Consider the following 18456-nt stretch of genomic DNA (forward strand, 5'->3'; position numbering starts at 1 on the left):
TTCTGCAATTTGAAATATCAATGAGAAATTAAAAGGGGAAAGCATGCGGTCCTGCCAGGTTTTTGTTTTGTGTTGGGTTTGTATCTTTACATCCTGGTATCAGGGTTGGCACTGTGATCTGTAGACAGAGTAGGGAGCAGGTTGAGGAGACCCTGGGGAGGTGGAGATCTGCTCTAGAGAGGAGAGGAATGAAGGTCAGCAGGACCACCAAGACAGAATACATGTACATCCAATTAAAAATAGCCAATATGGTGTTGCACCACCAGTTACTGCATAGATGAATGTATAAATAAAATTAGCAATGAAATTTAAAGTTGTACTCTAAGACAGAATACATGTGTGTGAACGACAGGGAGGTCAGTGGAATGGCGAGGATGAAGGGAGTAGAACTGGTGAAGGTGGATGAGTTTAAATACTTGGGATCAACAGTACAGAGTAACGGGGAGTGTGGAAGAGAAGTGAAGAAGAGAGTGCCGGCAGGGTGGAGTGGGTGAAGAAGAATGTCAGGAGTGATTTCTGACTGACGGGTATCAGCAAGAGTGAAAGGGAAGGTCTACAGGACGGTAGTGAGACCAGCTATGTTACATGGGCTGGAGACGGTGGCAAAGAAAACAGAGCTGGAGGTGGCAGAGTTAAAGATGTTAAGATTTGCATTGGGTGTGACGAGGATGGACAGGTTTAGAAATGAGGACATTAGAGGGTCAGCCCAAGTTAGGAAACAAAGTCAGAGAGACTTTGGTTTGGACATGTGCAGAGGAGACAAAATGGTTATATTAGGAGAAAGGGTTCTAAGGATAGAGCTGCCAGAAAAAAAGGAAAAGAGGAAGGCCTACAAGAAGGTTTATGGATGTGTTGAGAGAGGACATGCAGGTGATGGATGTAACAGAGCAAGATGACGAGGACAGGAAGATATGGAAGAAGACGATCCACTGTGGCAACACCTAATGGGAGCAACCGAAAGAAGAAGAGGATGATCAGGGTTGGTGCTCCTTCATGGAGGGTGCAGCCTGTGCAAAAAGACCACATTGTAGGCTCTTGTTTATTTGTATTTTAAGTCAATTTAGAGTGCTCAAGAGTGAAAGGGAAGGTCTACAGGACAGCAGTGAGACCAGCTATGTCGCACTGACCAGAAAGCAGGAGACAGAGCTGGAGGTGGCAGAGTTAAAGATGCTAAGATTTGCATTGGGTGTGATGAGGATGGACAGTATTAGAAATGAAGACATTAGAGGGTCAGCTCAGGTTGGATGGTTGGGAGAAAGTCAGAGAGGTGAGATGGGATTGGTTTGGACATGTGCAGAGGAGAGATGCTGGGTATATTGGGAGAAGGATGCTAAGGATAGAGCTGCCAGGCAAGAGGAGAAGAGGAAGGCCTGAGAGAAGGTTTATGGATGTGGTGAGAGGACATGCAGGTGACGGGAGCGACAGAGCAAGATGCAGAAGACAGAAAGACATGGAAGATGACGATCCGCTGTGGCAACCCCTAACGGGAGCCGCCGAAAGAAGAAGAGGATGATCAGGGTTGGTGCTCCTTCATGGAGGTTGCAGCCTGTGCAAAAAGACCACATTGTAGGCTCTTGTTTATTTGTATTTTAAGTCAATTTAGACTTAGAGTGCTGTGTGTATAAACCACAAGATATACTGTGTTCGCAGACCCTTTTACTTTCTGCACACTTTGTGTTGTAAATTTAATTTTAAATGGGTAAAAGTGCCACTTGTGTTCACCAATCCTCACTCAATAAGCCATAATGACAAAGTGGACACATCTTTTCAGAAAAGTGTACAAATGTATTAAAAATCCAAAACTGAAACCTCTCATTAATTGGAGCAGTTAAACCCTTTGCTGTGGCACTCCAAATTCTGTGCAGGTCCATCCTGTTGGCTATAATTCTTGAGATGTCTCCAGGAGTCTACCTGAATTGATCGGACATCATTTAGAAAGGCACACCGTGCATGTCAGGATAAAAACCAAGCCATGAAGTCCAAGGAACTCTGAGTAAACATCTGAAATCTAACCATAGTGATGCATAAATCAGGGCAAGGGGATTGAACGACTTGTAAAGCTTCCAAGGAGCACAATGGCCTCAAGAAATGTGATACGGAAGTCTGGAACCAGTAGAACTCTTCAAGGAGATGACCATCTAGCCAGACTGAGTAAGTAAACAAGAAGGTCCTCAGTCAGGCAGGTGACCAAGAACCAAATGGTCACTGTAACAGTGCTTCAGAAGTCCTCTGCTGAGATGCGAGAACCTGCTGGAAGGACGACCAGGCCTTTATGGTAGCGTGGCTAGACGGCAAGGAGAGATTTAAGTTATGGACTTTTAATAAATTTCCAAATGTTTCTGAAAACATTTATAACTTTGTCATTATGGGTTGAGTGTGGACTGACAGGCAAACACGGTAAATTGGTCCATTTAAAACGAAACCTACAACATAATAAAAGTGTGCAGAAAGTGAAGGGAGTACGCATGTCACGTCCAAATGGAAGGACAAAAAACTAATCAGACCCTTTGGGGATACTGATCTAAAAAGAAAAATTTGAATAGTCTCTCTATTAAAATCTATTTTAGATTTTTAATATAAAAATCCTGGGACGAGATGAGACTTTTTCAGAGAGATACTTTCACATCCCACGAGACGAGACTTTATGGTAAGAGATTTATCCACACCCGGGGCAGGAAATAAAAGACAAAGAGTAGATGACAAAGTAGAACGTCACAAAGAGGTTCAAAAAATGTTGGCGCAATACACATGCAGAGCAGGTTAGAGATAATGAAAGTATTAAAATTCGAAAGTCTCAAAAAAATGATAGCGCAAACAAATGGAAATTATTACTTGGTGAAATAACGGAACGACGGAAAGAGATTTAATATATTGTTCAGCTTTAAAGTTTAAGTCTGAGACTTGTAGATCATCTAATTCGTGTTGCCATCAGGGACAAGAGGCATATCCGCGAGAATTAAGATGCGTTGTTTGATAAAAGTGAAATCCACATACGTGAGCGGCAGAGACGCAAAGTGGCTGGCATGTAGCGCAGGCAGGGGGGTTGGAGAGTGAAGCGAACAAGGGGGAAAGCCACCTAGTATTTCAAATGTTTAATTTAAACAGTTTTAGCAAAAGGAACCAATATAACAAAATGTTAACAAGTGCAGGGGTATGAAGCCCTTCTGAATGCACTGCGCGTATAAAAGCATGTGGCAGGAGTGCAGATCCTCACTGTTTTTCAGATCCGATGTACTCCACTAAGTTTTGGCCAGATTACTGATTTATAAAAAGATTGGTTAGGAGTTGTAATAATTCACACTTTAGTTTCTCAGTAATGCCCTGCTTTACAGAGTCCATTCATAAAGGAGTAGCCAGGTTAACACCAGGAACTGAAAACACTGGTGTGAATATTGCAAGATTAAAAAAAAAACAAAAAACAAAACTGGAATAAACAAGGACTTGATTTACAAGTAGAATTTCATCATCAGAATGACAAAAAATGAAAGCTTGCAGTTTTCCAGGGCCGTGTCAGTGACAAGACTCCCACCAGCTTCAAAATGCTGTTGCTGCTAACTGGTGGAAATACAGAACAATTCCAACGTGAAAAATGTCAGGCCTACGCTGGCTCGCTGTGCCTTTTTACATTCTTCTTGAAAAAGCTTTGAGTCCCAAAGTTATGAACACCCAAACACCTTGTTGCAACGGGCAACTCTTTGAAAACTTATAGGCCAAGCCTACTGACAAAATTCTCAAATAAGTCCCTTTCAAACTTTGCTGTAACCCTCTTGCCTATTTCAGCCCATGAATCTTGTATATAAACGTCTACGTGTGAGTGTCTGTCTGTCTGTCTGGCCCCGAAATGCAATGCTACAGCATGAAGCTCAAGGAGCCGGCAAACTCGCTTACCCGCTGACAGACAAAGGAGGTGAGCACATCCGCAAAACGAAACCATCAACTCTGCATTGAAATTTTTTTTCCTGATGATTTCAGCACGGGCTTACACAACTAGTAATAATAACAATTCCTTACTAGGGGGTGTCTCCCAACGCTCACTTCATTCGCCAACCCCATTCCCCTACCCAACCCTCCACCCCTGCCAGCGGCCATGTCTCCGAAACCCCTCTTAAATGGGGATACAATGGGAAACAAATACATTTTTGTTTTTAACTCCTCTTTGCTCGAGCAGATGCTGGCGTGCTGCTGCTACCTTCACACGTGATCTGCAATTTGCGCGCCTACCCCTTCCCCAAGCCAGCGGTAGGCGCCAATCTGAAGAGGGGGGGGCTAAGCGCACCCCAAGGAGATGCGGCGCTCCTCTGAAACCCCTCTTAAATGGTGATACATTGGGAAACAAAGTAACAGGTGCTTTTTTGCATCTCCTCTTTGCTCAAGAAGCTGTTGGCTCGCTGCTGCTGCATGCCACGTGATCTGCATTTCATCCGGCACTTTAAACATTTAAAAGCCTGTACAGCACCTGAATATTCAATCTCGTTTCGCTTTTCCGATATTTCCCTGAGAAATTTCCCCCAGTTTGTTTGCGCCAATGCGATCTGTACTCTCATGTTTTGAGACTTTCAAATGTTCCTACTTCCATTATCTCTAACCTGCTCTGCATGTGTCTCACAGGACTTGCATCTGAAGGTTGTGAGTATGACGTGACTTGTCCGTCTCGCGGGAAGTGAAAGTGTCTCTGTCTCTCTTCAAAAGATCACGTCTCGTCTGCGGGGAAAAGACTTGTCTTGTCGCAACTTTTTTTTTATAACATATTTATATTGCACTTTTCAAGGCATTCAAAGTGCTTTACACAGCGAGTGGGGAGCCACGTCAATCACCACTAATGTGCAGCATCCACCTGGATGACACTACAGTAGACATTTTTGCACCAGCATGCTCACAACACATTAGCCGTTAGGTGGCGAAAGGATGAGAGAGACAGTCACTTACAGACGGGGATAATTAGAGGGACAATTTAGCCAGGACACTGGGATACACCCTACTTTTTACAAAGGATGACCAGGGATCTTTAATGAACACAGAGAGTCAGGACCTCAGTTTTTAAGGCTCATCCAGAGGACGGCGCCATTTGGACAGCACATTACATCCATCACAGCACTGGAGCATTGGGATCCACATGCCCCCTACTGGCTTCACCAATCAATCTCCTTTCATCCTAAACATTCACTCTACGTTTGTTTGGATTTTTTTTTTCTCTCCATTTAGCAGGGGTCCCCATCTCCGGTCCTGGAGGACCGCAGTAGCAGCAGGTTTTCACTTTAACCCTTTTCTTAATTGGTGACCCGTTTTTGCTCCTAATTAACTTCTTCTGAATTAATTTTATTTGACTTGCTTGTGAAGACTCAGACTCCTTAATTGTTTCTTTTTCCTTAATTAGTAGCCAAACAATAATGAGATACAAAATGAACCAAAAAACTCTCTCGATCGTACAATATCTGAAGATAAAGAAAGGTGGAGGTGTCAGGAATGCTGATCTGCTCAGGACCCCAAAGCATTTTAAACGGTGCAATTAGAAAAGAGAAAATCCACAATTGCAGAAATGTCTGCTATTGGACAATTAGAGCAACAACAAGCCACAAAATGAAAGAACGGGTTTAATTAACAACAAGACTCAGAGCCTAATTAAGAAACTGGTTGGAGTTTGAGGTCCTGACTCAGTTGGTCTTCTGTCGGCTCACTCACTTCACATTTCATTTTTGTTTGGGTGCCATTTAAGGTAATCAGAGGAGCGATGAAGAAATTCGGGGGAACAAATCTTAAAAAACAAGTCAATTAAAATGAATTCAAATGTAGTTAATTAGCAGTAGCAGCAAAAACAGTGCACTAATTAAGAAAAGGGTTAGAATGAAAACCTGCAGCCACTTGAGTCCTCCAGGACCGGAGTTGGAGACCCCTGCTGTAAAGCATAATATAATTCACTATTTAAGAGTTTACCCTGTAACAGCTTGCAAAGATCCATTCTGGCCAGGAAGTGCCAAGCACATGAAGTGGTACATTCATCAATCCGTTCATTTTCTAAACCCACTGAGCCAAAGCAGAAGCCTATCACAAAAAGCATAGGGAACAAGGCAAGAAAAAAATCCCTGGAAGGGGTGTCAGTGTATCACAAGGTAACACAAACACCCCCACCCACCAGGGGCCAGTTTAGTAATGCCAATCATCTAACCTGCAACTCTTTGGACTGTGGGAGGAAACCAGAGCTCCCAGAGGACAGCCATGCAGAGACAAAAAGAACATCCAAACTCCATGCAGGAAGAACTTGTGACATGCAACCCCCAGTCTCCTTGATGCAAGGGAGGAGTGCTGCCATAGTGCCACCATGCCAACCCACAATGTTTTATAGCTGGCATCCTCAATCACAGATCCTGGAGGGCCACAGTGGCAACAGGTTTTCACTCCAGCCAGTTTCATAATAACAACTCGGTCCTCACTGATAATGAAACCTGGGATTTAACTTTGAGCCATGAATAAAAAATGGGACCAAAACATCCTCCGGGAGCAACTTCTCCCAACCATCCCAGGAACAGTTTGGTGACCAACAATGAACAATCCAGCATGATGGAGCACCGGGCCATAGGGCAAAAGTGAGAACTAAGTGGCTTGGGGAACAAAACATCGAAATTTGGGGTCCATGGCCAGGAAACTCCCCATTGAGAACTTGTGGTCAATCCTCAAGAGGCGGGTGGGCAAACAAAAACCCACCAATTCTGACAAACTCCAAGCATTGATTATGCAGGATTGGGCCCAGACAGAATATCACGGTGTATTGCAAAGGTCTTGAAAAAGAACGAAGGGCCAACACTGTAAATATTGACTGCATAAACTTAATTGAACTGTCAATAAAAGCTTTTGATACGTCTGAAATGCTTGTAATTCTACTTCAGTATTCCATAGAAACATCTGACAAAAATATCTAAAAACACCGAAGCAGCAAACTTTGTAAAAACCAACACTTGGGTCCTTCTCAAAACTTTTGGCCATGATTGTCTTTGATGAATCAAAGCGCTAACAAAGCATAGAGTTAAATACCAAGTTTCATTATCGGCAAGGACCAAGTTCTAATTAGGAAACTGGTTGGAATGAAAACCTGTAGCCACTGCGGCCATCCTACATTGTTGTTCAGTGGCCCTCCATTACAATTGTGGAGGTCCGCAGAGGCTACAGGTTTTCACTTTACCCTTTTTCTTAATTGAAGCCATTTATTTACTACTAAAGCAACACATCTTTTGGGCTTAATTCTAGATATTTTGTCTGTTCCAATTCAGAACCTTTAATTGCCCATTTTAGTTTTTAGCAGCTGCATTTAAGTTTTAATTGTTGCCTGTTTTGTTAACCAGACATCAGTTCATGATGAGATGCAGATAACTAATAAACCAGCAGCTCTCCAGCTAACAGGCTTCATTTTAAATACCTGTGCATGTGCAGCATGAAGTATATGTGTTTAAAAAAATGTTTAGAAATAAATGAGAAGGGAAATTGGAAGGAGCGTTAAGTTTAAATCTGTTCTGGTCCACCAAACACATGGATAATGTTCTCAGAGAAGGAAACTCTACAGTGCAATTAAAATTTCTCTGGGATGAATGAAAGCGTTAACAAGCCAAATAGTTAAATATAAGTTTCATTATCAGCAAGGACTGTGAGAGAATGCGGCCCTCCAAGACCCTGACTGAGAACCCCCCCGTGTTACAGCGTTATATAAATTCAGCGCATTGATCATAGTGACCTGACATGATTTGGGATTGCAGCTTGTGGTGGTGGATGCAGTAAAGAGACCCAAGTAACGCTTTCTGCTTTTACCTGAACGGGACGATTTCCGAGGAAATTGAGGTCCATATTCTCTCCAAAGAGGTAACCTTCTGGATGTGGCGTATCAAACTTCTCACCACCCATGAAAAAATGACTGGCAAAGTAGTTACCTGAAGAAAAAGAGAGACTTGTTTATATCCAGTAAGCAAAAATAAAAATAATAAAATTAAACTTTACACATTCCACGTTATACGCTTTATTTATCCATGAGAACCTTTATTTTAAAACATACAAGGCAGCATTCCCCACAGAAATGTGATATAGCAGTCTATTATAGTGTTCACAATAACATTATTTGTGTTTATTTTATATACATATATCTACTGTATATATATATCCTCTTTAATAAAACCCCTGTGTGCGTCCAGGTGTCCGTGTGTGTGCGTCTTCTGGTGAAGTGCGCATGCGCGAAGCCACACACAAGCGCGCGACAGGCAGACTGGCAGACAGGCAGACAGGCGCACGCGAGAGACAGACAGACAGACAGACAGAGGGGCGCGCGAGAGAGACAGACAGACACAGGCGCGAGAGAGACACACACACAGAGGCATGCGCAAGAGAGACAGACAGACAGACACACACAGACGAGAGACACACAGGCACAGGCGAGACAGACAGACAGACACAGGTGCGAGAGAGACACACACACAGAGGCATGCGCAAGAGAGAGACAGACAGACAGACACACACACGAGAGCCAGACACGCACACAGGCCCGCGAAAGAGACAAACACACACACAGGCGCACGCGTGCATTGTTGCAATGTTACTTTTCTTGGTTTATTAAATTACGGATTTTTCAAATGTTCTTTTTTTTCCCCTGTGCTTAAAACTCATTAAAAAATCGTAAGGCTATAGCGCAAACTCTTGCAGTGTTAGTTTTCTCTGTTGTTCAAGGTTTTCTTAGTGTTATTCAATGTTTTTACATTTAGTTTACTATTATGCTGTGCATTCAATGGTATAATTAACTATATTTGTGCTTAAAAATGCAAAAAATATACATTTACATGCAGTTCATACGGTCTGGAATGGATTAATTGCATTAACATACAATCCTATGGGGGAAATTACTTCGGTTCACGACCAAATCGGGTTACAACCAGAGTTCTGGAACGAATTATGGTCATGAACCGAGGTTCCACTGTATTACTGTCAGACAAAATTACAGGCATTTTACGGAAATACAAACCAGTATTACTGAGAGAGAAAATTAAAGGCGCTCAACACAGTGACGCATATTACAGCCACATACAAGGTCCCTTGCCATTTAATATCGACTGTTCATACAAATGTTTATGCACTACTGTTCTAGCGCCAGTTATTGTAATGGGCTTAATGTCTAGTATATATATAAAAGCCAAATACAACTGACTCACTCATCACAAAATCTCCTGAACTATGAGGACTTGAGACTTGAAATTTGGAATGTAGGTTACCCTTGGGCCACAGGTGCTTGGTAAGAACCGGGTTTAAAAATTTTGCGGTTCAAGCACGTTCTGTCTGTATGTCTGTCCACTTTTCACGAAAGAACTACTTAACGGATTTAAATCGGGTTGTTTTCTATAATTTGCTTGAACTTTCCGGTTGATTTTGCGACTTCTCTCATCGCGCTAAGTGCCATAGTTTGGTTGTGGTAACGAAGTATTTATCCAAAGCCAAGAGCGTGGATGTGGGCCGAGAGCAGAGGGGCTCCTCATTCACTCGCCAGCCTCTGTTTGAGTTGGTCTACGCCTCGCCACGTGTTGGAGCGCACCTCGCCTCTCCTTAGCTAGCAATACCTGTTTGTTCAGCAGACATTATCGTCTACAGATTGTTAAGGAGTAATGTTTGACATTTTTGAGAGAGAGAGAGAGAGAGAGAGAGCAGAGGTCCATGTGCTTTAGAGGGTAGCTGCTGACTGGCACAGATATCACAGGGGTGGTGCTCTCCCATCAGAGCTGAACATGATCAGATACAGTGCCAACGCCTGTTGATTTTTAAAGTTTGTCCCGTTTCATTACTCTGCGGGCACAGCCACAGGGTACAGCTAGTATTTTGGCCCACAGACACTGCAAGCGAACTCTGGTACTTAGTGTGATGAGAGAAGTCGCAAAATCAACCGGAAAGTTCAAGCAAATTATAGAAAACATCCAGATCTAAATTCGTTAAGTAATTCTCTTGTGAAAAGCGAACAGACAGACAGATATATTACATTCATTGTCTGATTCCCGACCTAAATTGTGTGGGTGGTTACCTACCAATTAATGCTTGTGGTTGGTCTGCCATTCGGCAAACATCTGCCACGGTGCCCCCTTCAGCTGCGAGAAGCAGATCATGGAATGTTACACAGTTTACTGTCAAATAATGCAAAGAGTACGCGACGGGCGTGTTGCCCTTATTTGGGCTCATCAGGCGTACACACTCCACTGCACCCCTCACGGGAATCGAACCTCGGACGTCTGTCAGCTAAGAACGGGCAACTGAGGCTACAATTCATACAGGTTCAGAAAAACTACACAAGAGAAGATTGGAGAAACATTGCCAGGTCTGATGAATCTCGATATCTGTGGAGACATTTGGATGACACGGTCAGAATTTGGCATCAACATGAAAGCCATGGATCAATCCTTCCTCGTAGCAATGATTCAGGCTGCTGGTGGTGGTGTTAATAACGGTGGGGTGGAGGGGGGAGTATATTCTCGTGGCACACTTTGAGCCCCTCATTACCAAATGAGCATTGTTTAATGTCACAGCCTACCTGAGTATTGCTGCTGACCAAACCCATCCCTTTATGAACACAGTGTCCCTCCATCTTCTGATGTCTCCTTCCAGCAGGATAACACGCCATGTCACAAAGCTCAAATCATCTTAAACATGACAGGCCTCCACAGTCACCAGCTATCAGTCCAAGAGGGCACCCTTTGGGATGTGGCAGAACAGGAGACTCGCATCGTGGATGTGTAGCTAACAAATCAGCAGCAACTGTGTGATGCTACCATGTCAATATGGACCGAAATTCCAGAGGAACGTTTCCAGCACCATGAAGAATTACAGCAGTTCTGACGGCAAATGGGGGGGGAACAACTTGGTACTCGCAAGGTGTACCTAATAAAATTGCCATGGAGTGTGTACACAAAGCACAAATACGCAGTCTATTTTACATATTAGAAACATTGTGCGGAGGCAAATCCGTTGGCACGACAACCCAAACCTGAGGCACTCAATCTAAACAAAACTTGGCAGTTTCTAGCGTGGTAAAATGGGAGAAGCCTCTTTCTTCACTGGAGTAGATTTTGCTCACCAGAGATGACGACAGCATGTTTTGCACGCGTGCACAGTACTTTTATGAAGAAGAATATCAACATTTTCAACAGGATTCCAGTCTTGTATGCCACACTGGCCTGTAATCTTTACCACTACAACCACTGCTTTATATAGGAAGGGTCATGTGCTGAAGATAACAATTTTAAACACTGCAAATGTTGTTGAGCTGAGCTGGGTGGAAGGGTGGCAACGCGTCTGGGAGTGGTGGATTGATTATTGAGTATTGCATTGTCCATCCATCCATCCATCCATCCTCTTCCGCTTATCCGAGGTCGGGTTGCGGGGGCAGCAGCTTAAGCAGAGAGGCCCAGACTTCCCTCTCCCCGGCCACTTCTTCCAGCTCTTCCGGGAGAATCCCAAAGGCGTTCCCAGGCCAGCCGGGAGACATAGTCCCTCCAGCGTGTCCTGGGTCTTCCCCGGGGCCTCCTCCCGGTTGGACGTGCCCAGAACACCTCACCAGGGAGGCATCCAGGAGGCATCCTGATCAGATGCCCGAGCCACCTCATCTGACTCCTCTCGATGCTCTACTCTGAGCCCCTCCCGGATGACTGAGCTTCTCACCGTATCTTTAAGGGAAAGCACCGAAAACCCTACGGAGGAAACTCATTTCAGCCGCTTGTATTCGCGATCTCGTTTTTTCGGTCACTACCCATAGCTCGTGACCATAGGTGAGGGCAGGAGCGTAGATCGACTGGTAAATTAAGTCTTTTGCCTTACAGCTCAGCTCCTTTTTCACCACGACAGACCGATGCAGAGCCCGCATCACTGCAGATGCTGCACCGATCCGCCTGTCGATCTCACGCTCCATTCTTCCCTCACTCGTGAACAAGACCCCGAGATACTAAAACTCCTCCACTTGGGGCAGGATCTCCCCCCCAACCCTGAGAGGGCACTCCACCCTTTTCTGGCTGAGGACCATGCTCTTGGATTTGGAGGTGCTGATTCTCATCCCATCCGCTTCACACTCAGCTGCGAACCGATCCAGAGAGAGCTGAAGAGCACGGCCTGATGAAGCAAACAGGACAACATCATCTGCAAAAAGCAGTGACCCAATCCTGAGTCCACCAAACCAGACCCCTTCAACACCCCGGCTGCGCCTAGAAATTCTGTCCATAAAAGTTATGAACAGAATCGGTGACAAAGGGCAGCCCTGGCGGAGTCCAACTCTCACTGGAAACGGGCTCGACTTACTGCCGGCAATGCGGACCAAGCTCTGACACCGGTTGTAGAGGGGCCAAACAGCTCTTATCAGGGGGTCCGATGCCCCATACTCTCGGAGCACCCCCCACAGGATTCCCCGAGGGACACGGTCGAATGCCTTTTCCAAGTCCACAAAACACATGTAGACCGCAAATGTCAATGGAAAATGTTGTGGTTATTTGCAAGCTCCTTGTGATTTTATATACTGTCATGATGAACTTTAAACTCAAAAAAAATGGATGAAATGAAGATGTCTTTTTTTCTGTTCTATGATTGTTGTTTTTTTTTTTTTTTACCCAGACCCTTAATTAGTAAAGGTCCATTCAAAAACATTACTCCTGAGAGAAACAAGCACTTGAAATAATAAAAATGAACCAAAAGCTCTGTTAATAATTACAGGAAAGACATCCTCCAGTGATTCGAGACTTGTGCAAATAGTACTTTAATCAGGTCTCACTGTTGGTCAACATGCAACAGCAAGTGCAAACAAACACACAGGGGCTCAGCAAACGTTTTGTGTCGGTGCTGCGCGTCTTTCAGCCCTAATGCACGGGTAATTCATGCATATTGTGTTGGGCTCTTAAGAGGAACTGAGGTAAATTGTGTCATAAATGTCAGAAGGTTCACAAACGCTCTTCATCAAAATATACCATCGATCTGCTATTAAAATGGGCGAATTCAATTTTAGTTAACAAATATGGTGTGGATGATCCCTGCAGAAGAGCCATGTAGTCAACACTCGTATCTGAGCTGTTGCGAAGAGGCTGGAAAAAATGAAAAGTTAAAGCATTGCCTAGAGGTTACAATACACCAGCGTGGAGGCGCTTGGGACACTTCTGCCCTACTGTCTTGGTCTCACTTGCCTTCATGTGCCCTCTGACCTCAGCACTTTTGCTTTGCTCTCTTTTTTTACAGTACCAAGTCTTTCGATTTACACCCCACTTGTCCTGCCACTCTGTTCTCCAACTTTCAAGACCACAGTGCTTATTGTGTGAGGTCTGTCCAAAAAGAAACCAAACTAAAAAAAAATGATTGATATATATAGATAGATATATATATATATATATATATATATATATATATATATATATATCAATATGTATATCTATATGTATATATATCTTACATAGTTTACTGTCAAATAATGCAAAGAGTATGTGACACGTGTTTCGCCCCTATTTGAGCTCATCAGGCGTACACACTCCACTGCTCCCCTTGCGGGGATCAAATCTCGGACGTCAGCATCAGAGACAAAGTCCCTTTACGCTGCGCCACGACATGTAGTTCGTTTGACAGCCTGTAGATCAGAGTAATTACATTCATAGCATCCGTGTTCTGAGTCCCGATCTGATTGTATGGGTGGTTACCTACCAGTTAATGCATGTGGTTGGTCTACCAGTCGGCAAACATCCGCCACGGGGCCCTCTTCAGTTGCGAGAAGCAGATATCTGTGTGTATATCTATCTCTATATACATAAATATATACACATACACACACACACATATCTCTATATATAATCTTCATTTGGATCTTGATCTTTGTTTGTCCGCGAATGAATTAGAAGAAGAAGCACTAGATGGCAGTAGAGAGACAGCTAACACATAGGCATTGCATTAAGAATCTCCTCCAGGCTTATACTACTGAAGACTGTGGTACGCCAGTCACACCTCAAAACACAGACATTCAAACTAAACAAATAGTTGTGCTTTAAATTAACTGAAGAGATCTTCATTTAGATCTTGATCTTTGTTTGTCCGCGAATTCCACACATGCGTAGACCACCTTCCAGTTTAGTACGTTGTTGTTACTCACGGATATCAACGATGTGCCGGAATAACGAAAGGGGTGGTGGACAGTGTTACGCTGGTTAGAGAATGAGGCCTGGTTAGAGAATGAGATTGCCGAAGATAAAAGGTATGAGCCTACGTAACACATGAATGAAAGAAAGACAGTTGATAAAATGAATGACAACGTAACAGAACGTTCCGGAAATTCTTATTGTTATGTTGTAGCCGGCGAGTGCTGCGCGTCTCACAGTTGTACCGTGGCTTGCTCACATGTCAGTGAAGTGATCCCTATTTATGCTTTAAAGAGCCTGGATACCTATGTGTCCCCCTTTTATAACCATTGCTCCATGTATATTGCCTTACTCTTTGGATTGCCACAAAGCAACCTGTGAGATTGGAGAAAGAGAAAGAGATCATGAGAGGAAACGACAGCGTCGTGAAAACGAGACGGACTGTGAACGGACAGAAGCAGAAATGCTCCTACACCACCACATAATTACGATTCGGACAGTGATTCTGAGTAGGCCGTTCCTATCGAATCAATGTCCAAGGGTTTTCTTTTGAAATTTTGTTTCCTCCGTTTAAACAGGGAGCCCTTCACAGAGAACTTTAACACGAGCAACGTAGTGATATGGTCTGCATATTTATAGCTAGTAATCCACAAAGGGAGAAAATGAATCACATAATTGTCATCATGAGGGGAAAATGATTAGACAAACAGGAATCAAAGGCAACATATAGCAAATGAGGGGGTGGGCTTCACGAGTTTTTGGCCATAAAGTCTTTGTAATTATTTAAACTTTCATCTTTTTAAGTCTGCATATGCTGGGTTCAAGTCCAAGTGTCTGTTAATGGGGTTTTCATTAAAAAGCCACAATTCAGCCAGCTCTCTGACACTCTTAGTATTGGCCCTGAATTTTGCTTGCACCGTGTGTCTGGTGTGTAAATCAGAGACCGTGGGTCCTTATTTCTGATAGCATTGCAATATATATGAAGGGAGTTCAAACAGTTTATGCAATGTTTCTTTTTTTAAACTCCTTTTATTGAGAAATTCAAAAGCAAAGGACAACACTTTTCTACATAGTCACTTTCCCTTGTGATGCACTCTCAGATACGACCAAATACTACTACTGCCACCTTCACCATCCATCCATCCATTTTCCAACCCGCTGAATCCGAACACAGGGTCACGGGGGTCTGCTGGAGCCAATCCCAGCCAACACAGGGCACAAGGCAGGAACCAATCCTGGGCAGGGTGCCAAACCACCGAAGGACACACACAAACACACCAAGCACACACTATGGACAATTTAGAATCGCCAATCCACCTAACCTGCATGTCTTTGGATTGCGGGAGGAAACCAGAGCGCCCGGAGGAAACACATGCAGACACGGGGAGAACATGCAAACTCCACACAGGGAGGACTCGGAAAGCAAACCTGGGTCTCCTAACTGCGAGACATCAGCGCTACCACTGCGCCACCGTGCCGCCCCACCTTCACCATTTCCAACAAAAATATAAAAGTGTATATGTATGTATGTATATGCTTATATATATATATATATATATATATATATATATATATATATAGAATCTTAAGCCTAAAAGTGCAACAATTTTATGGGACTTTTTATGTCACGCTTTAAATCAGGCTGATTTTAAAACCTACATATACCTGTATATGTTTGGTATCATTCTTTTCAGAATATATCGAAATTTAATGTGATGTTGTTAGATTTTCAGATTCTTATTCCGTTTTTAAATTATAAACTAAAAAATATCAAGAACTCACATACCGCAAGACAAGACTGATCTATTTCTGGCTGCGGGCGTGGTTAAAAGACAAAGAGAAGATGACAAAGACAGCTGCTGTACAGGCTTTTAAATGTTTGAAGCACCGTGCGAGATGCAGATCACGCGGCATGGTGGCAGCAGCAAACCAGCAGCTGATCGAGCAAAGAAGAGGTTATTTTAAAAAAAACTGCACTTGTCTCCCATTGTATCACCGTTTAAGAGGGGGTTTCAGAGTAACAACTGCATTTTCTTGGGGTGCGTTCAGCACCCCTCTTCACAATACGAGCGGTAGAGACGCGAAGTGGCTGGCGCATAGCGCAGGCAAGGGGGTTTTCGAACAAAGTGAGCAGGGGGTAAGCCCCCTACAGTGTATATGTGTGTGTATTACATCTCTCTCTATTATAAAAGAAAATCTTGAGACGAGACTTTTGCCGAGAGATTTTTTTCAAGTCCCACCCTCCTCTCCATCATTTCCAGTTAACAGCCCACGCTCGCTGCCCTCTCACCTCTCATTCATGTGAATGCTTTTGTCAGATGCAGTTCTCATAAATTTTTTTGTTTTCCTCACTTTAAGTTCTCAATAAAAGATGTATTATATCTAAATCTTATTGAAGGATTTCATCCCGTAGGATTATCAACAGAAGAAATGAGCACATGGGCAATCCTAGCACCAAGAAACAATGACGTCAAACAAATTAACGTGGAAACTGTTGATCGGTTATACGGCAAATTGGTTGAATATGTACCGAACTGCTGAAACAGTTCGTGGTGATGGTGTGGAAGATGAAAACATCAATTTTCAATATCACGAAGAATATCTCAAACCATTAACAACGTCTGAGCTTCCACCAACTAAATTACTTTAGAAAGAAGAATGTATTGTAATGTTATTGCGTAATTTATGTCTGAGTGATGGGCTATACAAAAGGACAAGATTAGTTGTATTTAAAATTGGTCGAACAATTCTGACATGTAAAATTTTAACAGGCGACTAGAAAGGTAATGCAGTACATCTTCAGGGGATAACATGAGACACCGAAGGAGATCTTGATATGCCATTCGTATTAAAACTTTTACAGTTTCCTGTTAGAACAGCTTTTGCTATGACAATTAGCAAATCACAGGGACAAACATTCGAAAAAGTCGGTTTATTTATAGAGAGAAAGAAACGAAATTCACTAACGGGCAGTAATATGGTGTGTTGTCACAATGAAAGTCCAAACACGGAATCAAAATTCAATGTGATATTGGTGAAAAGTGAATTCAAAAAATTGCTTTTACTGAAGTGTAACAGTGAAGTTTAAAAGGTATTTGAGTGCTAATTTCAAAGCAAAACAGGATGAAAATATATAACGCAATGAATACCTCAAACTCAACATGAAACATAATTTTCTTTCAATTTATTACGTTTGTCGTGTGATTGAGCACATAGGGATTTTAAAGTTGACTGTTGTGACTCTGCTCTAATTGAAGGAGTTGGTTTCTTTTTCGACAGACCTCATACGTTTCATTTAATCCTCAATCTTCACACCGTGCGGCTCATCAGCGTCCACTACGCTCAAGTTTAGCATGTTGGTCAGATATGAATTTCACTGGACTTTGTACACGTGACAATACGACAACAGCTACAAAAGAAACTTTCTCTTCCGTGTCCCTTTAAGCACATACCCTGTATGGTGGGACTGTGAAAATAAAACTGCTGGCCACATTCTCATCATGAATGCGGAGACTTGTTCCACTCGGAGGTTTCAGACGAGCTCTAATAACAGGCCTTGCACATTCTTCTGCTTTGACGCACAGCTACCCAGAAGCTCAAACGTCAGCTCTGGTTAATGACATCAGTTTTTACTGCTCAGAAAGAAGATGAGGAGTTGCCTGCCCGGCACTTTGCATGCACAGCATCCAAAACACATGTCATTACATTAAGTCGCCAAAAATACTGTCCTGTTTTTAGACCGAGTGTATCAAGTTTACAAGGAGTATGCTTCATGGCAAAAGTCTGCAAAGCAGAGAGGGTAGAGATTTGGACGTAAAACAAGATGGTAGTTGAAGCTGCACACAGTCAACATGGCTGTGCTCACTGCTACTCCTAACATGCCCGATGTGTACCATTATATTAAATAAATGAAGAAAAAAAAAAAAAACTTACTTAAGCTTGTCAGACACAGCAAAAGTAAGATATGAACAGGAGACCACCAATGACATTTCAGTTCTGACAGTAAGTGTAGTTTTAGTTTTTATTTTATACTTGCTGAAATACCCAGCGTTGCCCTGGTGGAAAATAAAGTGTTTTTTCTTTTAAATTGTTTGAGAAAAACATAATAAAACAAATAAAAATAAATTAACAAACAATAAAGACTCACTAATGTCCTTGTCTTACGGTCTTGTATCTATGTTATCATCCAGTTGACGCTCAGAACAGGCCAACTCTACTTAATTTGAAAAGCAACAGGGGCGCAGTGCTGCTTAAACATAAAGAATGCTGGCAGTCGCCTGCTATATACTAACTGTGTAAGCCGCAACAGGATCCTAGAAAGTACTGAAATCGTCAGAACTACTCTGGGCAT

General features: G+C 42.9%; 1 protein-coding gene across 2 annotated transcripts in view; it reads right to left on the reverse strand.

The window, feature by feature from the left end:
• Positions 1-18456, reverse strand: part of LOC120543379 (probable E3 ubiquitin-protein ligase MGRN1) — a 100688-nt gene that overhangs the window by 59952 nt on the left and 22280 nt on the right. For both annotated transcript variants that reach the window (XM_039776429.1, XM_039776428.1), the window contains exon 2: positions 7795-7913. In XM_039776429.1, coding sequence (XP_039632363.1) covers positions 7795-7913 — 119 coding nt within the window. The remainder of the gene's footprint in view (positions 1-7794; positions 7914-18456) is intronic.

This window comes from Polypterus senegalus, chromosome 13 (assembly GCF_016835505.1).
Source record: "Polypterus senegalus isolate Bchr_013 chromosome 13, ASM1683550v1, whole genome shotgun sequence".
Lineage (NCBI taxonomy): Eukaryota > Metazoa > Chordata > Cladistia > Polypteriformes > Polypteridae > Polypterus > Polypterus senegalus.